The sequence below is a fragment of the Bison bison genome, unplaced genomic scaffold, assembly GCF_000754665.1.
Source record: "Bison bison bison isolate TAMUID 2011002044 unplaced genomic scaffold, Bison_UMD1.0 scf7180017864270, whole genome shotgun sequence".
Taxonomy (NCBI): Eukaryota; Metazoa; Chordata; class Mammalia; order Artiodactyla; family Bovidae; genus Bison; species Bison bison.
This window is the reverse complement of record NW_011494842.1, coordinates 9,363,411-9,391,350: the sequence shown is the minus strand read 5'-3', so window position 1 is coordinate 9,391,350 and position 27,940 is coordinate 9,363,411. Positions and strand designations below refer to the sequence as shown.

The window sequence follows — 27,940 nt, the reverse complement described above, 5'->3', positions numbered from 1 at the left end:
AAATACATATGGTCTATATAATTAAAGGGGCTTCCCTCGTGGCTCAGATAGTAAAGAACCTGCCTGTAATGTGAGAGATCCAGGTACGATCCCTGGGTTGGGAAGATTCCCTGGAGAAGGGATGGCAACTACTTCCGTATTCTTGCCTGTGAAATTCCATGGACAGAGGAGCCTGGTGGCTACAGTCCATGGAGTCACAACGAGTTGGACACAACTGAGTGACTAACACACATGTACAATTAAAACAAATGAGGTTACTTTCATGAAGGAGAGTGCTCATCAAGCAAAGCCCCATCATTTTATTTTGAGATAAAAACATCATTGTTTGGTTGTAGAACTATTCCAGTCTTTAAATACTAAATCCACACATCAGTTCTCCAACTCCCAGCTCTCTCTTTCAGATACTGTTCTTTGATCCTGTGGTACCTCCTGCAGGCCCTGGACTCATCTATAGTCTAATTATCACCTCCCTCCTGTCTTCATTTTCCACCCTAACCAGGCTTGAATCCAAGCTCCATCACTTCAACCCCTCTTCACCTCCACAGAACCCCCTTATCCAAAATCCCATTTCTGGAAATGTGTGGATGAAGGCACACCCACTATGCTGGCTCTTAGGTAGACAGCACTGCTAAACCACTTCCAGAGGATCTGATAAAACCTTTGTGGGAAGCTTGTGATCTTTTGACTCTTTACTAGAATGTAGCTTACAATGGCTTTTTTTCTTTTGTTTGGGGCATAAACACCTAGAGCAGGACCTAGTAAAAAATGGGCATCCAACAACTAATGCTGAATTGAATTGCAGACATCCAGAATTCAATAAGCGACTAGATGACTTGAGAAGTCACTCAAGATTTGAGTATTCACAGGTCCTGGGGAAGATGGACCGCAGGGAGGGTGGGTCTGGAAATTGGACTTGACGTGGGGATCCAGATTAGACTCTGGTAAAGCAACAAGCTTGCTTGGAAATCAAATTGATGAGCTCGGGTAACCCCTGGTGGGCACACTGTTTGGGGATGCTGCAGACAAAGGAATTCCAGCATCTGTGTCTTTATTGTGCAGGATTCATAGGCTCATCTAAAATGAAAGAATCAGACAAGACAGTTCATTACTTTTCATCAACACAAGGTCCCATCTTCTCCTCGGGAACTCCTACAGCTTCAACCCCCATTGATGGAAACAGTTCAAAGAGTTGACCAGCTGGGAAGTTTTCTGGTGTTCAGAAGAACAAGCGCTTGGCCTCCAGTTACCAGCGGCAGCATTCTGCTCAGATCAGGCCCTGCCGCTGTTAACAAGACTGCTTTTCTGGGTAAGAGACAGCGATACTAGGATTTTAACCATCTTAGACTCTTCTTAGGTTAGGACCACAGTGCAAGTTAGACATTCCTTCCTTTAATTTCTATGTCAAATAGATTAATTGTAGACTTTTTTTTTAGAAGCCTAGGGGAATGAGTTGTTGAGACAGCCAAACCTAGGGCACGCCTGATTTATCTTCAGATAGGAAGTGAGGAGATTCTACACAGAGTCAGGCTATAAAAAGCCAAACAGGCAGTTGGAGAGAGGTGCCCATCCCAGGCGTTCTTGGAGCTGTGGTGACTGCCTGGATGGTTGTTCACAGAGCAAAGAGTACTTGAGAGAGAAGGGCTGGAGATAACGAGGGGATTTAGGTCCTTCTATAAAAACAGCAGTTTCCAATCAGAAAATCAGATAACAGGTATCCAGCTATCCAACCCACAAAGGGCAAAGTCCCCCTCCCTGGCAGAGTCTGATTGCTGGCATGAAGACTGGCTAGAGGTAGAGTGAGCCCTTTCTAGGTTAACATAATCAGATGGACACAGGACCCCTGCCACTCACTGCAAAGCGCTTCACAGAGCTTGCTGGCTGCATTCATCTGCTTAATAAAGCCAGAATCCGAAACAAACCCTCTTTACCCAGTTTCTCAGAGCCCTGTTGCAGAGAACATGCCTTTAATTAGAGCCAGAATGCACAGTGGTGGGGTTCAGCTGTACTGTGGTTTGGCGCTGCAAGGCAGAAAAGTTACCACGTATCTTCCCAGGCAAGCAAAATGGAGATGGTGTTTCATATCAGATATCGCTTGGGGAAAAGAACGTATTGTGGCTGAGAGAAACGATGCGAAAGTTTGGGTTAATTTTTGGTTTGTGTTCTTTAATAACGGAACATTTAAGTTTGTTTCTGAGCAGTGCAATAATTGGAATATTTAGACCTCACAATAACAGATCAGGGTATTTTAGATATGAAGAAACTGAGGCTCAGGGAGGTTGAGTAACTTGCCCAAGGTCACACAGTTACAAATAGCAGGACTGGGGATTCAAACCCAAGTTTTTAAAGTCTTTTTTTTATTTAAGAACTCATTGTCTGAACTTGTGTGCACCCTTGAAACATGTGTTTTGGAAGGAGAGGTTGCAAGTCACTGTGTCCAAGAGCCAAGGAAGAGAAGAAAAGGATCATGCTGTGAGATCAGTCTCTGCAGACAGCCTTTAGGCTCTTGAGTTGAGATGTGTCTCTTTTGAGGATCTTTCCTCCAGTGATGTATAAGGCTGTTCCCTGCAGCACTGTTTTAAAACAGAGTAAAAAGAGGGAAGCTACTTGTCCCCAACATGGTAAAAAAAAAAAAAGTTTAAGTGTTAGTCACTCAGTCGTGTCCAATTCTTTGTGAACCCCTGGACTGTACTTCTGTCCATGGAATTCTCCAGCACGGTAACCACCTGACCATTTAAGAACCAGTTAACTATAGTTTTAACTATACAGCTCACTTGCAGTCACCCAACACAATTATATAGCATGCAACATAAATTATAAGGATTTTAGTGGCAATGACACAAATCTTACTAGAAATGAAACTGATTTTCTCAAGCCTAGATCTTGTCAGAATGTAAATGGCTATCCATACCAAATGATATCTTTTTCTTGGTTGGTTGGGAGCAGACTGATTTTACCATGGATACTCTGCCTTGGTTTTACTGAAGTTTTGTACTGTAGGGTTTGGTGGAATTGGGAGCCTAATAGATTCTGTTCTTATTTCAATGTAGATTATTGGAATTGCAGATAGAAGTAGTCAGATTACTATGGAACCAGATTTACTAGACCATTACTAACATTTAGAAAAAGCTATATCCATAATTTTTTTTTTTTTTAAGATTACAACTCCTTGATTTTAATAAAGAACTCCCACTAGGTGAATTTCCAGATTTCCTTTTTTTCATTCTTCATATACCACTTTATGGGGTCTATGTCATTTTTATTGCCATTATTTTTTGTTTGTTTGTTTTAGTTGAAAGTATATATTCTGAGATCTATTTAATAGGACTTTGAGAGTTGTATGAACAACGAGTAAAGGGTTTAAAGCAACTTAGATTTAAAAAGAGAAAAACTGGAAAAACAAATTCATGGTGCAAACACATAACAGAGTACTAGGCAGCTGTGACACAGAAAGAGAAGATTCCACATGTTCTGACACGGACCAGTCATCAAGATGTGATTGGAAACAGCAAGGTGCAAAGCAGTGTGCAGTTTGTTACCATCTGTGGGAAAGAAGGCCTACATGTATGTTTTGCTTGTACAGACAGAGAACATCTCTGGAAGAACATAGGAGGAAGCAGCACCACTCGTCACCTCTGTGCAGGGAAGTGCCACTGGGGCACAAAGGTGACAGGCTTTTCACCCTAGGTCCTTTCGTACCTTCCGATTTCAAAACATGCAACCATATTACCAGATGATTTCAAAACATGTGACCCTATTACCAGATGATTATATGCAGATGACATGATTTTTTTTAAACATTCATTTATTGATCTATTTTTGGCTGCACTGGGTTGTTGTTGCTGCGTGTGGGCTTTCTCTAGTTGTGGCAAAGAGAGGTCACTCTTTGGCTGTGAGGGCTTCTCTGTTGCAGAGCGTGGGCTCAAGAGCGTGGGCTCAGTAGTTGTGGCGCACAGGCTTAGCTGCTCCAAGGCACCCAGGGATCTTCCTGGACCAGGGATTGAACCGGTGTCCTTGGCATTGTGACATGAATTCTTAACCACTGGACCACCCGGGAAGCCCGGCACGATTCTGTACATAGAACACCCTAATGACTCTATAGAAAATTACCAGAACTTATAAATGAATTCAGCAAGGAAGGATACAAGATTAACACACAGAAATCGTCTGCATTTCTTTACACTACTAGTGAAATATCACAAAAGTGATGTAAGAAAAAAAACAATACCTTTCAAAAGTCACACTCCAAAAAATAAAATACTTAGGAATAAACCTGACCAAGGAGGTGAAAGACTTCTACACTGAGAACTATAAAACATTAATAAAGGAAACTGAAGATGACTCAAAAGAAATGAAAAGATATCCCATACTCTTGGATTGGAAGAATTAACATTGTTAAAGTGGCCATACTACCCAGATCAATCTACACATTTAATGCAATCTTTATCAAATTACTCATGACATTTTTCACAGAACTAAAACAAATAGTCCTAAAATTTTATATGAAGCTGTAAAAGACCCAGAATTGCCAAAGAGATCTTGAAGAAAAAGCAGCAAGCAGGAGGCATAACCTTCTCAACTTCAGACAATACTACAGTAAATTAAAACGGTGCAGTATCTGCACAAAAAAACAGACATGTGAGGCTCAGTGGAACAGAACAGAGAGCCCAGAAATAAACACACACACCTACAGTCAATTAATCTTTGACAAAGGAGGCGAGACTACACAAGCGGAAAAAGTCTCTTCAGCAAGTGGTATCAGGAAACTTGGAGACCCACATGTAAACTGATGAAGTTAGAACACACCCTCTTACTATACACAAAAGTAAACTCAAAATGGCTTAAAGACTTAAACATAAGACATAACACCATTTAGGACTTCCCTGATGGCTCAGAGGGTAAAGTGTCTATCTACAATGTGGGAGACCTGGGTTCGAGCCCTGAGTTGGGAAGATCCCCTGGAGAAGGAAATGGCAACCCACTCCAGTACTCTTACCTGGAAAAATCCCATGGATGGAGGAACCTGGTAGGCTACAGTCCATGGGGTCACAAGGAGTCGGACACGACTGAGTGACTTCACTTTCACTTTCATAACACCATTAAACACCCAGAAGAGATCACAGGCAAAACATTCTCTGACATAAATTGTACCAATGTTTTCTTAGGTCAGTCTCCCAAGGCAACAGAAATAAAAATGATGCAACCAGTAAGGGGTTAACTTTCAAAATATACAAACAGCTTATACAATTCAACAACAAAAACCCCCAAACAATTCAATCAAAAAATGGACAGAAGACTTAGACGTTTCTCCGAAGAAAAAATACAAATGGCCAATAGGTACATGACAAGATGCTCAACATTGCTAATTATTGGAGAAATGCAAATCAAAATTACAATGAGGAAACACCTCGCACCGGGGTCAGAATGGTCATTATTAAAAACTCTACAAATAACATGTAAGAGAAGATGTGCAGAAAAAGGAACCCTCCTACACTGTTGGTGGGAATGTAAGTTGGTACAGCCACTATAGAAAAATGTGTTGAGGGTCCTCAGAAAACTAAAAATAGAATTGCTATATGATCCAGCAATCCCACTCCTGGGCATATATCCAGACAAAACTCTAATTCAAAAAGATACCTGCACCCCTTATATTCATAGCAGCGCTACTCACAGTAGCCAAGATATGGAAACTAAATATCCACTGACAGATGAATTGATAAAGATGTGATACATATATATAACGGCATACTCCTCAGTCATAAAAGAAGAATGAAATAATGCCATTTGCAGCAACATGGATGCAAACAGATGTACTTCAATCATACTAACTGAAGTAGGTCAGAAAAAGAAAGACGAATCCCATATGCTATCACTTAAAGGTGGAATCTAAAATATGACACGAACAAACCTATCTACAAAACAGACGCATGGATGCAGAAAACAGATTTATGGTTGCCAAGGGGAAAGGGAATAGGGGAGGGGCTGGGCGAGAGGCTGGGGTTGGTAGATGAAGCTATAATATAGAGAACGGATCAACAAGGTCCTACTGCACAGCACAGGGAACTACATTCAGTGATAAAATATAATGGAAAAGAATATTACAAACATAAAGTATATATAACTGAAGGCAATGGCACCCCACTCCAGTACTCTTGCCTGGAAAATCCCAGGGGCGGAGGAACCTGGTAGGCTACAGTCCATGGGGTTGCAAAGAACTGGACACAACTGAGTGACTTCACTTCACTTCGCTTCGCTGCAAAGTAACAACACTGTTATCAATTGTACTTCAATTAAAAAATAATAATAATAAAAAAACAAAAATAAGCTGTCATAGCTAACCAGGATTTTTGGAGTTGGTCTTTGGACATGAGTCTACCATTTCCCCAGACTGTCAACTTTTCTGATAAAAGCACCTCTCCCTTATAAAAAAAGTATTTATCTGTACAATTCTAGAAATATTTATATCCCATGCAATGTATAAACAAAACACATAGACAGGGGATAAACAGGAGACTGTTACATCAAGATGGTAGTAATCTTCCTTCTATTTCTCCAGAGTTTTTTGATTCGGTTATAATGGCTATTTTTTTTTAAGGTTTTAAAAAAATTTTATTTTTTATTTATTGGGAGGGTAACTGCTTTACAATATGGTGTTGGTTTATAATGGCTATTTTTAAAGTATTATTTTCTATGTTTAACTTATTCTTCCTTGACAGCACCAGTATTTCAATCAGTAATCCTGTTGAGAAAGATGGACGTGAAGACTAGGGACACTAGAATCCCAATATACAGAAGATTCAATAATGGAAAAACCTACCATCGCTATGAAATACCTGTAATATAAATAAAGAACTACAAAGAAAGGTTCCATAGGCAGGCAGTAAAAATGGAGAGGAAAATACTTTTCCATCTGGAAACAAATCACTGAATGACATAATGCACAACGTTTCCTACTGGAGCTCCTTGTTTTAAATAACTACTCTGCAGCTTCCTGTGTTTTCCTTCCTTCTCATCACTGGTAACCAAGGATACCACAGGTTTTCCTACGCTTCTGTTTCCCAAACATCAAACTAGTTTTGTTTAAAACAGGAAAGCAGCAAAAGAGAAATGGCTTTTAATTTTTTTTAAAGCATATCAGGTTCTCAATCATGCCTGACATTAGGTAAAACAGATACTTTAGGTAAAACAGATACTTTGGAACTCCAGCTGAAAGAAGGGAATTCACTCCATCCTAAAACCAGGAAGTGGTGACTCATCTCTGAAATGAAAAGGAGACACGCCAGTCAGGGGCTTAACAGAGCCATCTGCTGCGGTCACGATCTTGGGCTTGGCTTCTGAGGCAGACATTCACTTGAGTATATCATCTGATACAGTGACTTTCTTGGTTGCGATTTATGAGCTGCCAGTGTTTACTTGTGAGACTGTGTGGAGCTGGAAGGAAAGGAAGATAAATATACCAAAGCCCAGCTGAGCAACTGATCGGTTTTACATTTTATTTTCAGGAAATGACATCTTGTTTTCACAAAGAAGAGGTATGCCATCCTCTCAAATAGAGGATGCCTTTGCCTTCGGGGGCAGCAATAGGGATAATACCCAATTTGTCCCAAACAAATGTCAACAGAGGTGCTTCTGAGGTACCCAAACAATAACAACAACAAGTTTAAAAAGTACAACAGATATATATAACCCATACAACATGTAGTGAACAGAGTCTCTCAAGGACCCTGAAGCAGTCGGGGCTTCAGACAATGGTGGCAGCAGGGACGGCCCAGGCGGAGGCTCGTGATGGAGGGTTTCCTAACTCATTCTGTCCCAGTGGGTCCATCCCACGCTCTCAGAGATGCCCAAGACCGTCCAAGAGAATCTTCCAGACCATCTGAAGTTCCCAGTGCCTTGCAGTCTGTCCACGCCCCTGGAGCACTGTCTTCAGAACAATCTCTTTCCTTTGGAGACAAGAGAGAGAGAGAGAAATAGAGAAGGAGCCTGCATTTCCTTCCTTGGCCTCCCTGCTGCCCTCCTCAGGCCTTTCCCCACACAGCAGCCACGGTGAATCAAGACACAGATGTGAGGTCACATCACTCTGCTTACAGCCCACCCTTCTCTTCTTCCAGAGTAAAAGTTGAAGTCCTTCCAAAGGCCTATAAATCCCTACTCAGCCTGCCCTCTGCCCAACCTTCTGACCTCACTTCCTGTTCTCCTCCCCATCGCTCATTCCACTCCCGCTATGTCGCCTCCATGCTGTTCCTCCAAAACCCTTTCCCTAGACAGCAGCATGGGCACCGCCTTTAGAACTTCCCCCAACACCACCTTCTCCTTAGTGGCTACGCTGACTACTCTCAAGAACTGCCAACACTCTTTCCATCACTCCTGGCCCCTTTCTTGCTTTATTAGCGAGAAAACACAAATCACATCTAACTAATTAGATTTTCACTTCTTCTATTCCTCATACCTAGAAGAGTGCCAGGCACAAAGCTGGTTCAGTTAGTACCTTTTGGAGGAAGGAAGGAAATACATATACAGCAACAAGCAGGGAAGAGATGCAACTTCAAAGTCTGTCCAGAGAGGGAGGGGGTGGGAGGGGCTATTCACTGGCCTCTAGTGTTTTCCATTAGCTTCTGCTTCCTTGATCCCAGAGAAGCAGGGATCTTGCTTACACCAAAGGCAATCTCAAGACTTTCTTTGAGATTAAGGTGTGGAATGCTTTGGAAGGCAGATTGAAAGGGTTATTACATTTATATATAAGGGAATAAGGGTTATGGAGGAGACATCCATCAAGGGACAAGGCAAGGAATGACAATAAGTGACAAAAGAGAAGGGAAGGAAAAAGGGAGGGGCAAAAATGAGAGGGTGGCGATGGAGAATTTTTTTTTTTTAAAGCTTCTATTAACAAATCTGATAATTTTTGATCCCATGATAATTTTGCAAAGGATATGGACACCTGCCCCCACCCCATGCCAGTCTTGCTGAGAGCCACTTTATCTCAGACAAACACTGTCCTTATACCAGATGGGCATGCTGACTTCATGCACGTGACCTTCTAGGTTCTTGGTGCAGGACTGGGTACTTGCTGGGAATCCCCTAGTGGTCCAGTGGTTAGGACTCTGAAATTTCACTGCCGCAGGCACTGGGTTCAATCCCTAGTCAGGGAAATAAGATCTCATCTGCAATCCACACGGTAGAGTCAAAAAAACATAAAACATCTTGGTAATAAGTATTCTCTCTGGATGAGGTCAACTTGGCAGACACTGTTACTGCTGCCATTCCCTACATAGTCCTTTATGAGGCTCTGTCTTTCAACAGGTGATGATGGGTAATAACCAGGGAAAGCCTGCCAGGTGCTCTCTTCAGAGACAGAGTTTCTCCTGTCCTGTGTCTGGATCACACTCCTCCTAGCCTATAGGAAGCCAGTAAGAGCCACAGGCTATGTGATCTCACCTGGGCCAATCTTCCCAGAGACCACCAATCTCTCACAGATTCGGGAAAGCTGTGGTCCATAAACCTTTCTCCCCACCTCAACACCCCCGAAAGGCCATGGACAACTCCCACTAGCAGCCTCACTTTCATATTATAGTACCAAGGGAGCTGGGAACTGCAATTTGAAAAAGTCTCTGGACTGAAAATCCCTGTTCTAAAGGACTGGCAAGATTTTATTCTAGATAATTTGCTTTTTTCTTTTTTGAGCACAACCCAAAGAAACTCCGAGGGAAAGCTTAAAGTGAGAATGTTAACACTCATGTGAACCGACCAACACTTAATGAGAATAGAACAAACGGGGAAGGGGGGGGGCAACTGACAGAAGACTCAGCTCCAGCACCTCCCCAGCTCATGTCACAAAACATCTTTCCTTCAGAAAAACCTCATGTCAATATCCCAGAGGGCTGCAATTACTCACGCGACACGTGCTTAACATTCATTATCTGCCCCAGCTCCAGGGCACCCTTTCTCCAACACAGGATCTGGCACCCTAAACTCTCCTCCTCCTCCCCTCTTCTGGATAATCTGGCCCCACAGACTTTACTGAGGATCTATGGCTAATCAATCATGAGGCATTACTCTCCCATGGGGATATGGGCCTTGAAGACACCAACCAGCCAGGCAGGCCTGGAGTAGCACTGCTCTTGGTGAAATCAGACAGGCAGACCCTCCTCTCCAAACCTGTGATAAGCGCTCCCCTACCCAGGAGGAAAAGGGCCCTGCCAGTGTCAGAACAGTGACAATTACAGGCCTGCCAATTCTAGTTTCCAGATCCTACATTTGGTCCTTTAAAAATTCCCATGCACTGGGGATTAAACCGGCTTTCAATTGGCAAAGAAGGGTGGTATCTGAACTGAGAATTTCCTCTAAACGCCACACTGCAGCCCACTGAAGCTGCTGATGGCTCTGGCACCTGTTTCCCTAAATCAGGCCTCAGCACCTCCGTCTGTCTCTGGAGAAAACCTCAAAGCTGCACTTGCTGCGATAACTGCAGAAACCGAGACTGCTGCCAGAGCTGCTCTCAGCCAGTGCGTGCATCAGGCAGGCCGATCCGGTTTACTTTGTCGGCTCCCAGTGTCACCAAAAAGGTACCTGCTTTAGCCTTCGGAGAGAGAAGAGGGGTCTGATATTATCCACCTTGCAGTATTAACTCTGCGTGAGAGGAGTCACAGATGAATTTAGGACACAGGGTCCTTCTTTCTCTTTCCAATGGCTGCATGCATCTACCATGCTTGGACTTTTGAGAAGAAACCTAGTCAGCGGGCTGGGTGAAGAAAGTCTATATGGGTGTGTGGAAAGGAACCCTCCTCCACTGTTGGTGGGAATGTAAACTGGTACAACCACTATGGAGAACAATACTGAGGTTCCTCAGAAAATTAAAAAAAGAGCTACCATAAAACCCAACAATTCCACTTCTAGGTATTTATCCAAAGAAAATGAAAACATTAACTCAGAAAGACATATGCACCCCCAGTGTTCACTGCAGCATTAGTGACAACAACTACGACACAGAAAGAACTTAGGTGCCCATCAACACATGAATAAAGAAAATACACATACATAAACACATACACACACACACAAGGGGCTACTACTCAGCCATAAAAAAGAATGAGATCTTCCCATTTGCAACAACATGGATGAACCTAGAAGGTACTCTGTTAAGTGAAATAAATCAGAGAGAAAGGCAAATTCCATACGATTTTACTTAAATCTGGAATCTAAAAAACAAATGAACAAACATAACAAAACAGAAACAGACTTATAAATACAATCTACAAAGAACAATCTGGGGGTTTGTGATAGCGGGAATGTGGAAAGTGATAGCAGAATGGGTGAAACAGGGGAAGGGAATTAACTTCCACTTACAAAATAAATTAAGTCACAGGGATGTAATGTACAGCACAGGGAATATAATCAGTAATACTGTAATCACTTTGTATAGTGACAGATGGTAACTAGACTTATTATGGTGATAATTCTGTAACGTATAAAAATATCAAGTCACTAGGTACATCAATTTTACTTCAAAGAAAAAAATAAAAATCATAACATCCAAAAACCAAAAAGCAAAAAAAGAAAGTACTTGGGTATCCCCACCCACACACAGACGCAGCAAACTTAAGCTCACAGGCTTGGTCAAATCTGGGTTCCCAGGTCAGCATTCCTCTCAGAAAGGGGAGAAGAAAACAGAAGGCATTCACAACACCTCAGCAGACACCTCCTAAGCCTCGGCTGTCCTCATGCTCCTCTGGCACCATACAGACCTTGTGTCCTGTTTGGGCCACTAAGCAGGGCCCTGAGAGGAACAAACAGCTCACTGCTTCTCACACCTCTGTGCTTGTGCTGATTCCTCTGCTTGGAAAGCATCATCCCTAGAGCCGTTGGAACCCAGTTCAAATGTCACTTCTTCTGTGAAGCTTGTTCCCATACCTCCAACCTGTCCAGGTCAAATTGAATGTCCTCTCCTCTGCAGTTTTTTCAGCACCCTATTACGGAACTTGCACGCTACCTACTTGCTTTTCTGTCTCCTCCACAGATTGTGAGAGCTGAGATAATACCTTATCTCTTTATTCCAGTGCCTAGTGTAATGTTTCTATAAATGGTTAAGGACTGATGAGAGGTGGAGAGAAACAGCAACGGATTCTGCCAGAATCAAGTGGCTCCTAGGAGGATTAAAACACACACACACACACACACACCTATAGGGACTCAAAACTGGGCACAAAGTCCAATAGCACATAATTGTCAAAAAAGCAGAAAATACTTTGATTTCAAAGAGCCACCTGAGAGCTGCCCTACCCTCCCAAAGGTCAGAATGTCTTCCTTGGGCAAAACAGGCTCAACACCTACCCTGTGACTGGTCTGCTGCCCCTGCAATGGCTCACCAACCAAGGGCCAATTCCACACTACAGCTGCTTACAAGTCAGCATCAGATTTCTGGCCTGATTCAAAGAGGCTGATATTTGCTGAAGGGCTAGGAGAAAGAAAGCAATAGACAGAAGATCCTGTTCTTAGCACTGTGGCATTTAAGCCTTTGGCTTCTCTTAACTCAGAAAAGGGTACATCCAAATACATACATGAACATGGCTTCCCGATGGCCAGGTGGTGGGAAGCACCTGGAAGGGCAGTGAGCTTTTGATTCTTCTTCTCTGACTGGCCCTTTATGTGCAACCAATTGACCTCTTAGTACTCTGAGCTTTCCCAGAGGGTAGAGCTGTATAGGATTTCTAAAGGGATTGAACATGATAATCAGATCTACCCTCCTCCTCTGAACTCTCATCCCTGCCTAATAATCAATTCTTCTGATCCACTAGTTTCCTTGTGCTTTGCCCCAGGATACATTCTTTTGCCACAAGGACATTTAAGTCTCAAGCAGAGTGGCTCTGCAATCCTCAACAGAGCAGGCCCCAAGTGTGATGAGATCACTTGTGTTAGAGGAGCAGATACTCTCTATGGGAGTATGGTTCCTTGAGGAAACTCACCCACCCCCACTTCCCTAATCTCTTTATTCAAAGTCTCTCCGGGAAACTTTTTTATTAGGACGCACAAAGTTAACATGCTTCCCTGGTGGCTCAGAGGTTAAAGCATCTGCCCACAATGCAGGAGACCCGGGTTCGATCCCTAGGTGGGGAAGATCCCCTGGAGAAGGAAATGGCAACCCACTCCAGAATCCCATGGAGGGAGGAGCCTGGTGGGCTACAGTCCAGGGGGTCTCAAAGAGTTGGACACGACTGAGTCATACTAGTACTAGTAAAGTTAACATAGTAGGATTAAATTAATCTCTTTTTGGCTTAACGTTATGCCCGATTTGTGTAGTTAAGCTGTGACTCTTACAGATAAAACCTATACATCTTTTCTTCATATTTTTTGGCATTTTCCAAGTTCTGAATCTTTGACTTGTACAAATCCTATTTATAATTTATTGTGTACCCAACCTAAGGTTTCTGCAACCTACCGACAGCAATAGACAGCAACTAAACTGTCTTGAACGACAGCCCCATCTAGTGACTAACACTGTAAGTTGTCCACCCGTGTGTTTTTCTATTCCCGTAACTAAGACACAAACACCTAAGCCTCCCCATTCCCCGCTGCCCACATATTCCATCTGCCTCAACTGTTTCTTACATGGTTATTACCTTTAGTTTCCTTTACTTTCCCCCATTTCTTCCACCTCCTTCTTAAGCTCAAGAATCATTTATCTGACTCTTCTGGGTCCAAAAAACTCTTTAACTCTGTTGAGGGGACTCACCTCTTTTCATACTCACTCACCTTTTCGTTCCCTGATGAGGACAATTCGTCGTTCTTTCACTTCTGAGTTCAGATTGTCTACCATCTTACTAATGCAATTGTCCAGAACCAGGGAGCGGGTTTTGGACTTGATGTCCTTCCGACAAATGGGGCATTCTACTTTCCGCTTCATCCACTCATTGATACAGTAGGAGCAGAAACTATGGGCACAGTTCAAGGTGACAGCCTAAAATGGAAACGTGAACACACACATGAGAACTGTGACCCTTACTCCCCCAGGGCCATTGTGATCTCAGAGTTACGAAAGGAGTTAGTTCTCAAGACGAAATGGAAATTTAACCATAACTTCATCTAGAGGGCTTACAAAGGGTATCAGAATCATTCCTAGGAACTGTAAATTTTAAGCTTCATGTTAGATTATTTGTTTTCTCTCTCAAAGTTAAGCTCATAAACTCGGGCTCCAGGTAGGCTGATTTGTCTTATTTTGTTCCACCAACTCAGTTCACACTGCCAACGTGGCTTAGCTGTCCTGCAAATACAAGTCACTGGACTTAAGTAGGACTAGAAAACGTGCATGTCTGATACAAATACATCACTAGTTCTCTCATAAAAAACAAATTTATGTCCTAATGGTGAATTAGAACCTCAATTTTAATTCACACAGTGAATACTCAGTATACAGAATGGTAGGAGAGCCTTATCTCTACTCAAAAGAAGCTTTAAAAAGTATATGTAAAAGAACTTAGGCTAGGGAAAAAGAATCTAAAAACAAAATAGGAAAAAATGTAATGGGTTCAACTGACAGTGCCTTAAGTAATATCAATAAGCCTATGAGAAGAGAGAAAGCAGAAAAAGGCCCGTATCTGAGGCGCTCCTGCGCAACCCCAATGATCAGCTTTCTGCCAAGGTCCTTATTACTTTTCAAAACAAAAACCATACTCTTCGTTACTCTTGTTTTTGTACCTCTCCTAAGATACAACTTTTTCTGGAACTAAAAAGTTTTCTTTCTTGCTTTTGGGAATGCAGGGGGAAATAACACAAACTTTGCATTATTTTCCAAATTCCAAGTGGAGGCCAGAAGGCCAACTAGGAAACATTCTCAGTAAAGAATGAGACATACAAAAAAAAGAAAAAAAGTAAAAATAAAGAATGAGACAAAATTCTCATAAACAGGACTAAAAACCTGCTTGACTAAAATGAAATCTCTTCCCCAACACTGATTTTAAGAGAGGACCAGCAGGAAAGGTCAGCACATGCTGTAAACCAAACAAAGATCAAGTTATTTGTCTCTTACATGTCGTGCAGACACTCCAGGTTGGCTAACTCATGACCTATTCCAACCCCTTTCCTTGTAGTCTTCTATTACGGTGCATAAGTCATGTCGAAACAGTACTAACTGAGTTTCTCCAAAGTAGGGAATCAAATGACTACAAACTATGGGGAAATTATGATCTGAAGTCAAAGTAGATCCAAAGCAAAAGAAACAGGTCTATCCAGGACAGATTTTTCAGGAGGCTAATAGACCCAAGCTCCCTAAAGGCCACCAGAAAAAAAGGAAGCTGTGTGTGTATGCGTTTTCTTTTTAATGAGTCTGAAAAGCACTATCATTTAACAACTTTAGTTTAACACTTGTTGTGTAAGATGAACTGGACAAAATGGTATAATTTGTGAAAATAAGAGAGTCTATGCAAAAAGAAGACAGGATAACAAATGAAATCCTAGGCGTGATGTTTCATTAAGGAGCCTCAGAGTCCCTGAAAAATGTTCCATTTGGCCACTGAATCCCGTGATCATACCTCAATGACATTTACCCCCTTGTTCAAAGGCTGCACTGCACGCCCACTCTCAGCACTGTTTCCATTCAGAGCAAAGAAAGACTAGCTTTATTGAGTAGCTTTATTCTGATACTTCAAATTTCTAATGCCATCTAATTCTGGATTCTGCCAGAATCAAATGTCTCCCAGGAGGTTAAAAAAACAAAAAACAAAAAAAACCTGCAGGAGCTCAACACTAGGCAAAAAAAAAAAAAAACAACCCACAAAATCCAACAGCACATAGTTGCTGGAATGTAGGAAACATATGACATTCTGACCTGTGGGAGGGTGGGGCAGCCCCTAGATGGTTCTTCAAAACCGAAGTGTTTTCCCTCAACAACAAAAAGATAAAGGCTTTATTATAGCCCCAAACACTGATTCTGCCAAAAAAAGAACTCAAGAACAAATGAAGTATGAAAAAAGCCAGTGGAGGTAAAGAAGACCACAAAGACAAGTGAGAAGTGGCCACCCCCAGCAGCCACTTTGAAGTCAAATAGCTACAGTAAGTTCCTGCAGGAAAAATCTCTTCAGAATGTTACCCTAGAGCAGAAGCAGTCTGTGCAGCGGAGGCTCCATTCAGGGGTGGGAGAGTGAGAAGGCATGAGCCACTGCTCATCATTACCTCAACGAAGTATTCTGAGCAAATAATGCACTGGAGCTCATTCTCTAGCACGTCATTCATGTGGCTAAGAACTTCCTCCTTCTGTGCTTGCACCTTCTCCTTCTCTTCCTGCAAAGACATACAACCCCACCTGTCATTCGGGAGAACTAACAAGAATGCAAAACAGGACAGAGCAGGATTAACAGTCTGCAGTAGGATTCAGAAAGAATCTAAATTAAAAATTCACCCTGGCGTAGTAACACAAGAATAAAATTCTTGCCCCAAGGACTACCGCTTCTCAGAACTGCTTTCTAATATAGGGCGCTGTCATCCTTTTTTTCCTTTCTCGACTTCATGAGTATGTATTGGTATTGCGGTTTTGGTCTCCTTCCCAAAAATAACCAAATGAGAAAAACTGAAGTCAGCGTACCAACCCCACCAACCATCCGAGGCCAGAACAAGACATTAGGTATTCTATAGCACACTGCAGTTCAGAGGGGATACAAAATCATCCTAAGCAGCCAAGAGCTCACTGGATAAGAAAGAAACGAGGAACAGTCCATAAAGGCAGGAAGCCTGAATTAGTGTATAAGGTCCTCTGTGTTCTCTGCAGATGTCTCTCCTACAAAATAAGGATAATACCCAAGGTGCCTGGAGGCAGGAGGCTGGAGAGATGGCCTGTTGAAGTATCTTCAGGCCTCATGCTCTGTGATGCTTGTTACTTCCCACTCCTGCCGTGCAATTTCCCTGTGCTTTCCCCAAGAGACAGACTGCTGGTGGACACTCTTTTCAAGGAGGATCTAGATGTGCTCTCTTGAAGTCAACATTTATTAAGTGCCCCTAGCGAGGAGAGGAAAAGCCAAAAGAGGGTGTATTTGAGAGGTTATTTTTCATGTTTTATTTTCTCTTATCAAAGCAAAGATTGTGAGACTAATCAGGACAGTGAAGAGGGAATGGACCCATTTATAACTAGAGTCAAGTTCCTGGAAAACTTTTGAATTGCTGGATTTAAAAAGATGTGGTGGCGTCTTAGAGGCTGGGGAATAAAGTACTACATGATTTAAATAGAGGATAAGGATAGCAAATCAAGTGGAAAAAGAGTCCTCGCCTTTCTGTAATCTGCTCCAGATGTGTACTTGAGGAAGGGTGGGCTGAGAGATGTAGTCAGACTCAGGCATTAATTTCCCATCAGAGGATGCAAACTGGTGGCCTGTGGACTACATCCAGCCTATAGACTTATTTATTTAGTTTGGCATTCATGGTATCAAAAAACTGAACCTGTTGCTACTACTTGAAAATTGGGATACTTCACATAAACATCTGGATTTCCATTTTCTGTGGAAAACTCCGATCTGACAACACTGGGCCTGCACTTCTGGTTGGCAACTGGCTGCTGGAGAGAAGAGCTGCCTCTTGGGGTATGGGTGAGGGTGGAATTCCGCCTCACAGCTCCCCACTGTGTTCTTACACCCAGGCCACTTCATTCACTTCTTTTATCAGTCTGACTCCAGGGGGCATTTGAGTCTACAACCCCTAATTTAAGAGTGTCATTGATTTGATGTGAGAAATAATTACACAAATGCATCAAGATGAACTACTTTTTATTTTGACTACACCACCCCTTAGCCTATGTGAGTGAGACACTCTGAAAGAGCATCTACCACAGACAATGGACTAGACTGCAGGATGTATCATTTCCAGCATTTCGCTTCTGAGTGAGGGAAGGAAACAGGTGTTGTCTTACAGGCAGAACCTTCTATAGGCCTAAACAATTTTAAAGATTATTTCCCTTGAGGCAGGGAATAGCCATACCTCTCCCTTCATTCACCAAAGCAATCCTTGCACTGTTGAGAATGCTGAGTTGCATGTACTAACCAAATTATTCTAAACCTTCTTCTTTCCAGTACCTTGGTCTGCTCCAGTTCTTTGTCCTTGGCTTGAATGATCGCTTCAAAGTTCTTCTTGCTGCGATTTAGCTCTTCCATCAGAGACCGATACTGCAGAAACACAGCAGATACACACTCAAGATGCATGGCACTATACTGTTCCTGTTACCCACCATGCCTGTCCCTCCCTCTGTCAGCAGCTTTGGTTCAAGAGATTAATGGATTGGGCAATTTCAAAATAATGTTTTTGTTTCTTCAAGACATCCCAGTTAAATGCTGCTTTTTTTTTTTTTTCCAGGGAAAGGAGCAGATAGGGAGGGAAGCCATCAAATCTATTAATCCCTCTGGAAATAACCCAACCTTCATGGTCATCCAAAGTAACTGAAGAACTTCCAGAGTGTCTGACTTTGTGGGTTTGGCTTGGGGCCCAGGGACTTCATTTAAAAAAAAAAATTATTGGAGTATAGTTGATTTACAATGTTGTGTTACCTTCTGCTACACAGCAAAGTGAATCAGTTATACACATATATGGGATGTGCATTTTTCAAAAAGCCACCCAAGTGACTCTGGGAACCAATGCTGAAGAACTAGTAACTAACTCTAAGGCTACCCAGAACTAGGAGCAGCTTTTAAGAAATAATCAGGGATATACAGGATTCTGGAAAAGGCGATGGCACCCCACTCCAGTACTCTTGCATGGAGAATCCCATGGATGGAGGAGCCTGGTGGGCTGCAGTCCATGGGGTTGCTAAGAGTCGGACATGCCTGGGCGACTTCACTTTCACTTTTCACTTTCATGCACTGGAGAAGGAAATGGCAACCCACTCCACTGTTCTTGCCTGGAGAATCCCAGGGACAGGGGAGCCTGTTGGGCTGTGCTGTCTATGGGGTCGCACAGAGTTGGACACGACTGAAGCGACTTAGCAGCAGCAGCATACAGGATTCAGGAAAACTAGATAACTGTTTTCATTGAAAAAAAAAAAAAAAAGACCTTTAACCTAATATTTACTCTATAAATCACATACTATGTGCTGATAAGGCAACGTTGCCTGAACTCTGCCTTGGTATTCTAGAAACTGGCATGCCCAAGAGCTAATGGCTTATTTACCATGACTCATTGCCTACATCAAATGTCAAGAAGTTCCATTTCTATGAAACATAATTTCTGAGTTCCCTAATGCTTAAGTATAGATTATATTTTAAATTTCATTTCAGATCGTTTTTTAAAGAAGGTGGTTAAGTATTCTGAAAAGATATCACTCAAAGAAATACATTTTAAAATGCGTGGGCTCAAAAAAAAAACAGTCAGTTATATCAGAAGTCCTTAGTATTCACCTTGACTACTAATTAGGTGCCTGTGCCTTAACTTTCTCTAAAATGGGAAAACAGGTGCCCCTCCTACATCAGAGTTGCTGCTGCTGTTGCGTCACTTCAGTCGTGTCCAACTCTGTGCAACCCCATAGACAGCAGCCAACCAGGCTTCCCGTCCCCGGGATTCTCCAGGCAAGAACACTGGAGTGGGTTGCCATTTCCTTCTCCAATGCATGAAAGTGAAAAGTGAAAGTGAAGTCGCTCAGTCGTGTCCGACTCTAGCAACCCCATGGACTGCAGCCCATCAGGCTCCTCCGTCCGTGGGATCCTCCAGGCAAAAGTACTGGAGTGGAGTGCCATTGCCTTCTCTGACATCAGGGTTAGTAAGAAAAAACAAAGACATACATGATAGCACTCAGGAAAGTTTTAAAATCTCTATGTAAAGGCAAGTTGTTATAATTATAGGTCTGGAAAATGAAAAAGAACAGCTTCAGAAGGACAATCAACTGGAACAAAAAACCACCGTGTTTCGTTTGAGGGTAGTAAGCCCCCAGGCATGTCGTCAGAGAGCCACGACCTGAAAGTATCCTGCGTCGGGTTAATGAAGGGGGGTGGCCAAGCGCCTTAGGTTAAACGACAGCGTTCTCCGGTCTGTCTCAGAAGAGTGTCAGGCATTGCGGGTGCAGGGTTCTTAATGATCCTTCAAGGATTTTCAAGAGCAGAACCTTTCTCTTTTCCAGTCAATTTCAAAATGATATCTGAATATTAATTTAATAATCCTCTAAATGGGAAACATGCCCACCCTCCCAACCTAGAAAATACACAGCTTAGAAAATAAAATTCCAGAAAGATTGAATTTTTCACCTAATTCTTTCCAAGGCTGTTTGTGAACCCAAGGAAATCAAAGTGGGCAAACTCCCAAGCATGCAGGAATATGTGACTGTTAGCACTGTAAGAAGGTTGACAGATAGCTAAGCAATAAAAGAACTAAATTCGAAACAAATTCTAACCCGAAGGCTCATTTTTCTCAAGAAGATATGAACGCTAACCTCCTGACTTAAACTACTAATCATCACACATAACTGACAGAAGACAAAGCAGGTTTTTAAGATGCAAAAGAACTCATTAAAAGATAAACAGAGCGAGGTACTAAAGTTAAATTAAATAAGTAACAGACAATCTTTTAGGATAATTTTATTCCTGTGAGTCTTGCCCGTTTAGTAAATTGATATGTTTCAGTGGCTGGGAAACTGCAAATTCTCAACCTAAGCTAAGATGCGTAATTGGAACATTCTTGAATGGTTTCAGAATGGCTTCAGCTCAGGAATAGTGAGGTAATAGGATGCGTTGCAGGCCCTGGTGGCCAAGTCACGGCTCGCAATTTCCCTCTGCTGTCCTCACCTTTCTGAATGTGCAGCCATTCTCCCAGAGAGCCTCCTAATTGCTACAGGCTCTGTTTCATCTTCACTAGAGCATCTCGTGCTCAGATGAAGACGTAAGCTTTCACACTGAGGTCTGGCATGTCTGTGAGGTTCCAAATCTCAGACCTGATCCTGTGAGCTACTGCCATCTGCTCTGGCTACAGATTGGAGGTGCTGCAGAGGGGTGTGCTAAGTAGCAGAGGCAGCCAGTGGGCACATGAAGCCTGGCTGCCCCCACTCTCGCCCACTATAATCTCAGGACAACAGCAAGCATAAGTTACCTCCTGCAGAGCCTGGGCCAGCTGCTGCTTCAGGTCCTCTTCACCTTCCTCTTTCTCCAAACCCTAAAAAGCCAAAAACAAAATGGAAGGCTTCCCTGTAGAAAGGGGAGAAAGGGGCAAAATACAGAAACAAGCAGAGCTGCTAGCAGAGGCATCTGGAAACAACAGGGGGAAGGGAGGGAGTGGGAAATCTCCCGTTTTACTCTAAGCTGTTGGCTCAAACACTGCACATCTCACGGCTGCCACCTTCAAGTCACCACTCAGGGTGTTCTGGAGAAACTCTGGATTAATACTCCAAGTCCCCTTCACTGGCTAATGCTATGACTCTCAAAAGGATGGAAACTGAGAGTTTCTGCATCACCAAATATCTAAATTGAAATACAATCTCCTGGGCTGGCACTCACAGCTCCGCCATGTTTCTTTCCTCAGTTCTGGCCACTCTGTCTCTCACTCCGAGTCTTTCCCACCTCTGGCCCATAAGCTGTTCTTTCTCCGCCTGCCTGGGCTGCATTTCCTCCAAGGGCCCCCTCGGGTGTGGATGTCTTCCACACCATCACTCCCCTACATCCAGCACCCTCCACGAGAACCTCTGGGTCCTTCCCTCCTTAAGAATTACCTACCCGCTTAATACACCAACTGGAAATTGTTCTCTAATTTAAATCTACAGACTTTTGAAACTACTGTGATTATTTTGTGTATATCTTGTCTCAACAAGATCTATTCCTTTATGACAAAAACCATTTATTAAGCATCTTTATAACAACCCAGACCCAAGTATAGTGCCAGGCAACGTGGGTGCTCAAAAAAAATTCTGTGTGGGAATTCCCTGGCCGTCCAATTGTTAGGACTCTGCACTCTCACTGCTGAAGACCTGGGTTCAATCCCTGGTCAGGGAACTAAGATCCCACAAGCTGTGGAGTGCACCCACTCCACCCTGCCCCCCCAAAAAATCTGTGTGAAATAACAAGGGTTTAATGAGCTTCTGAGCAAGCAGCAAGGGTAGGATAAATTCCTAGGGCTTGGTGACAGAGGAAAATGCAGCTAGTAATAAAGGACTAGATACACCTCACTATGAGCAATTTATATATGACCCTCTCATTCCTAGAGAAATTCCCTAAACGGGTCCTTTTTGCCTTTCTTTACCCTTTTAGTATGGAAAGATTTGACAGCTAGCCACATCTTGAAGCATGCCCAGAGCAGCCACAAATATTAATCAACAGTAACTCTTGTTATTGAACATATTAGCCTTTAAAGAGAGTTCTGCTCTGGTGAAGGTGTCATACACTAAATATGTAGAGATTAACCTCCCTCTATTAATTTCAAGAACCAGTCCAGGCTGGAAAAGGGCAACAAAAAGTACACATAAACAAGCAATGTATACCCTGAGAAAGACCTACTTAATCCATGGCCTTTGCTAAGACCATCAGTTCCAGGGGATAGCAGAGCTTAGATGAAATCTATAAATTGTTCAGAAATAAGCCAACACAAGTGGTTGTTTCTTACCCTGAGTAAAGTAAAGGAAAGATAAAAGCTTATTCACTTCAATCCTGATTGGCCCTTCTTAATTCTAAGTCAACAATGGGGAATTCTTGACATTCAGTCCTACCTGAGGAAGTGGGTGGGAGTAAATCACGTGGTTCTGGCCAGATGGGAACTGACATTTTGAGCAGAACCAGGATCAGCCCTAGCCAAGAAGCTCTGTGCAAGAGCTGGTCAACTAAACAAATGACTCAGGGATACAGACACATTTACTCTCACCTTGACACAGCTAAGACAGTCATTTTATCTACTGAAGAGGTAGACATCCTGTGGAAGGTAGCACTCAACCCAACAACTGAATGATGGTGTACCTGCCCCCTCCCATGCTGGCTACTCAGGACAGAAATAAACATTTTTCCCTTTCTAGCCTCCCACTTCCTAGGTTAGCTACAAGTAACAGGTAAATCAAGGGCAGAGTAACCAGCTGACCTCTATCTGCCTTGGGTACAGGAATTTGGCTTTGACCTCAGGGCAGAGGAAGATTACTCATGAAAACAACTAATACTTTAATTGGAGTGTACTGTAATTTGGCGGTATCTTGACCTTCATCCAGCCTCTCTAAATTCACCTCAGCTCTGAGATGCCTCAGCTTTTACAACCTCACGCATCTTGGCTGGTTCTGCCAGTCCACTTACCCCATGTTGGCAACCCAACTCTGGCTCCTGATCCGATCATCATGCAGACCTCAAAGTTTTCTGATCACATTACATCTCTTGTCCCTGGCACTAAACATATGGTCCCTGATCTAGAAACAGAGAGCTCTGGTCACAGGCTCACAAAGGGCCTGCCCACCACAAGGGGTATCTTGTCTTTCCCTCCTGTGTGGTACCTCGAGATGCTGCTGCTCTTCCTGGATAGTCTTCTCGAGCTGCTCCACTCTGGCCTGCTGTTGGGCCTGCTCTGCACACAGCTGGGACTGTAAATCCTGCAGTTCCTGCTCCATTTTCACAATCTTCTTTGAGCTCCCTTTTTTAGTCTGCTTTTTCACATTCAGAACAGCCACCTGTTTTTCCTGCATCTGTGTTTTCAGCATTAGGATCCTGGACATGGTTACCTTAAACAGCTCTAAGCTGCTCTGAGATGCTGAAGGATTTGAAGCTTTCTTCTTCTTACGAAGAAGCTCTATAACTTTTGCAGGGCCTGGGTTAACATGAGCCCCTGTGGTCTTCACACTTGGCTCAAAAGAAGTCAACTTAGGATCCAAATATTCAGAAGGTTGACTGGCCACTTTACCCTTCCCATGTGACTTCACTTGCTGACCAGGTTCACAAGACAATTTACTTATTTTGGATTTCAAATTTGAGGGGCCTTCAGCTCCAGAACCCTCTAATTCATCCAAACTAAATTTCCTTTTAGTTCTCAAGCCCTTATTTTTTTCCATCATCTGGTCACTTTTGGGGGAAAGACAAGGATAAATCCTCTCCCAATCTTCTTCAGTAACTTCATATTCATACTCTGCATTCTCCTTATTTTCCAGAGGTACCCCAAGCTGGATGTGATCTCCTTTATGGATAGAATAGACCTTTAAAGGTTCTAGACGTTCTCTGTTCAGCCAGACACCATTCAGACTCTGGGGAAAGGGAAAGAAAGACAAAATAAGCGTCATGATTTTCCTCCTCTTAATTTTTCTCCTGCTGCTGCAAAACCTTCTGTCTTTTTAGGAAGAAAACACTTGAGAACAAATAGAAAGAAAAGAAAGGTTCATAAACCACCATTCTTAGAAACAGGACTCTTCAAATAGTGCTTTGGCTTATTACCTATATGACGTTCATGTCTTCAGAGAACTGCCTGTAAAATAGGCAGGAATCACCTTATTACTGGAGGATGAATTTACTCGAATAAATGCAGTAGCATTAAAAACTGAAATCGAATAGCTCTACTGATATAAACTAGGGGCAAAGGGCCAAGACTAGAAAAACTGCTATTAGTAAAGGAAGCAGCATTCTAATGATGAGGTTCCAAGAAAGTCATGCAGGCACTATCTCTGCCTGTGTATGATCCCTGAGCACATTGGGGAATTGAAAAAACACTCCCCAGAACTCATAAACCAAGAAAGAAAGTACCAACACCTAGCACTGTGGTCAAACTGAAGGTGGGATCTGACCCAGATAACAACCCCAGAAAGGAGACACAGGTTCAATCCCTGGGTCAGGAAGATCCCCTGGAGAAGGGAATGGTTATCTACTCCAGTATTCTTGCCTGGAGAATTCCATGGACAGAGGAGCATGGCAGGCTACAGTTCATGAGGTCGCAAAGAGTTGGACATGACTGAGCAACTAACACTTTCACTTTCAATGGGTAATAGAACAGAGAGGTTAAGAGCCAGAGCGCTGGATTTATACAAACTTAGGTTTATAGCTCAAATGAACCACCTTGGGCTTCTTAATTGCATGGCCTTCAGCAGTTTACTCTTTATGTATCAGTTTTGTCTGTAAAATAGTACAGTTCCCACCTCATGCTGCTCCTGTGAGGAATGACTGAGATGATTCATGCAAAACACTTAGCACAGTGACTCGCATATAACAAATGCTCAATATTTACTTTTGTGGTTTAAATCATAGTGTGGAGATTAAGAGCATGAACCCTGAAGTCAGCCTGCCTGGGTTTGTAATCTGGCTCCATTACTTAACAGTTGCATGATTCAGGCAAGTTTCTTAACTTCTCTAGGCCCCAGTTGCCACATCTATCAAGTGGAAGATAATAACAGTCTCCCTCATGGTATTTGTGTGGATTTAATGAGATAATATGTGTAATATACTTAGAAAAGTACCTGGCACATGGTAAGCATTATGTAAGGGTATATGCAAGTGCTCACTACTATTTTCTGGCTCAGCTGATTTATTAACAAGCACTTCAACCCTATGCTCAGCATCTTGCAAGGTAAACATACTGAGTGCAAAAGCAGAAGATATGAAAACAACTTTTAGCAGCTGACTCTGGAAAGAAAAACACAAGGGCATATTTAAGCAAATGTGGGATTACATAGAACAGCCTATAAATGCAAAGGAATATCCTGTAGAGCTGAGTTAGCTAAGAGATGCTAAGTGGGGATGAAAGGTCCTAAAATAGACTTGAAGCAAATGCAGGATTTAAAGTTTAAAGAGACAAGTGGGCATTTTAACCCATATCAAGGACTTAACTTTGGGGGACAGGCCGGAGACAAAATTCACATCGGAACTGGGACTAAAGGTTATGTTTATTAACAAAGGAGAGGAATGGAGACCAGAAGAAGAATCAATTTGAAATTATACACAGGAAAACAGCCTCAGGGAAAGCAATATGACACAGGTGGCCACCTAATGCCAACATTTAAGAAAAACTCAAAGGCAAAGTCAAGGTTAATAAATAAAGAGGTTATAGGAGTAGCCTAAGATGAGAGAAAACAAGGATTCCCTAAAAAGCGGGGGCAAACTCTTTAAGACCTTTGGCAGCCCTCCACTAGATCCTCTGCATTAACCTGCCTCCTTCAAAGCCCTTTAGGTCTGAAAAATAAGCTTTCAAAATTTTCCGATCACATTTTATCCTTGGATCCCTCTGTTTACCCATTAATCACTCCTTGGTGACACCTAGTGGTATAATTTGGACCAAAGGCCCAAATTGGGTTCATTCACAAAGCGACTATAGAAAAGATGAAAACACCACGGCTATATAGGAACAATCAAGTACTGCCCAGGATATGATCTCAAATACAATGGTTTAAATAAATCAAACTCCTGTCAACACTTTCTTGATGCTGGTTTTCATAATCACCAGTTTGAATAATGTCAGCAGCAGCAAAGTAATAACCAAAGAAAAGCCTGCCCAATGTCTGAGTCATCAATGGAATAAGGGTGGAATAATCCTCAGCCCCTTAAATGCTAATTACTTCACTTGATGCTTAATCTCTGTCTAGAGTTTTAATCAGTTGTTGAGAACAGTGGAAATCCAAATCCAAAAGCCAATGTTTCTGTGCAGTTCCCTAGATGATTTATGTAGCTCATAAATGGTTCTCAGCCCTAACCCTATAGAGTGAAATCACCTGGAAATGTTTAGAACAAATAGCAGTGCCTGAGTCTTATCCTCAGACTGAATTAATTGGTCTGAGATGGGAACGAGGCAACAGGATTTTTAAAGCCAGGTTTAGACGCAAACACCTTGTACAATCATATCAAGACACAAGGCACCTTTGCAGTCAACCCTTCACCCATTCCCAGGCATCTATCTACTCATCTGGTCTCTACATAGGTCTGCCTTTTCCAAATGTTGTATAAATGGAATCATATACAGTATGTACCCTTTGGAGGCTGGCTTCTTTTGCTTAGCATGATGATTCTGAGATGTGTCCACTTGGTTGCATTACAGTAGTCTGGTATTTTTATTGCTGAGTAGTACACTCCAGAGTATGCGTGTACCAGCTTGTTTCTCCATTCCCTAGTTGTTTCCTCCAGTTTTTGGTGATTATGAATAAAGCCACTAGAAACATTTAGGTACAAGTTTTATGAGAACATAAGTCCCTATTAATCTGGGGTAAATACCTAGAAATAGAATTACTGGTTAAGTGATTAACTGTTTAACTCAAAGAAACTGCCAAACTGTTTTTCAAAGTGGTGGTACTAGTTTGTTTCCTCACTTGCAGTGTTTAAGAGTTCCAGTTACTCGGCATGCTCATCAGCACTTGGTAATGTATTATTTTAGCATTTCTAATAGGTGTACCAGTCAATATTTTAAAAAATTCTTTACTAGAACATAGCTACAAACATTAAAGGGTATATAAATCATAAATGTACAACTATATGAATATCACAAAGTGAACATTTCAGTGTAACTACCACAAGGTTTAAAAAAAAAAATCCCACATTATCAGCACCCCAGAAACATCCCCGTGCCTCCTCCTAGACATTAACCACACCCCTTGCTCCCTGCCATAAGGTGGCTACTAGCCTGGCTTAACATCACACATTAGCTTTGCCTGGTTTTGAATATTATATAAATGAATGACGTTCAGTTCAGTTACTCAGTCGTGTCTGACTCTTTGCAACCCCATGAACCGCAGTACACCAGGCCCCCCTGTCCATCACCAACTCCAGGAGTCCACCCAAACCCATGTCCATTGAGTAGGTGATGCCATCCAGTCATCTCATCCTCTGTCATCCTCTTCTGCCCTCAATCTTTCCCAGCATTAGGGTCTTTTCAAATGAGTCAGCTCTTCACATCAGGTGGCCAAAGTACTGGAGTTTCAGCTTCAATATCAGTCCTTCTAATGAATATTCAGGACTGATCTCCCTTAGGATGGACTGGTTGGATCTCCTTGTAGTCCAAGGGACCCTCAAGAGTCTTCTCCAACACCACAGTTTAAAAGCATCAATTCTTTGGCGCTCAGAGATTA

General features: G+C 42.5%; 1 protein-coding gene across 2 annotated transcripts in view; it reads right to left on the bottom strand.

Annotated features, from left to right (window-relative positions):
- Window positions 1-244: 244 nt before the first annotated feature.
- The window catches only part of RNF8 (ring finger protein 8, E3 ubiquitin protein ligase), a 44,826-nt gene continuing 17,130 nt past the window's right edge, over window positions 245-27,940 (bottom strand). Inside the window, exons 3-8 of one of the 2 annotated variants that reach the window (XM_010848685.1) lie at window positions 23,405-24,145; window positions 21,037-21,099; window positions 18,045-18,134; window positions 16,159-16,266; window positions 13,744-13,948; window positions 245-1,074 (exon numbers count right to left, since the gene is read on the bottom strand). In XM_010848685.1, the coding sequence (XP_010846987.1) occupies window positions 1,049-1,074; window positions 13,744-13,948; window positions 16,159-16,266; window positions 18,045-18,134; window positions 21,037-21,099; window positions 23,405-24,145 (1,233 nt within the window). In that variant the 3' untranslated portion in view covers window positions 245-1,048. Of the gene's footprint in view, window positions 1,075-7,470; window positions 7,941-13,743; window positions 13,949-16,158; window positions 16,267-18,044; window positions 18,135-21,036; window positions 21,100-23,404; window positions 24,146-27,940 lie in introns of those variants that run through there. The other variant, XM_010848687.1, reaches the window with a different exon arrangement.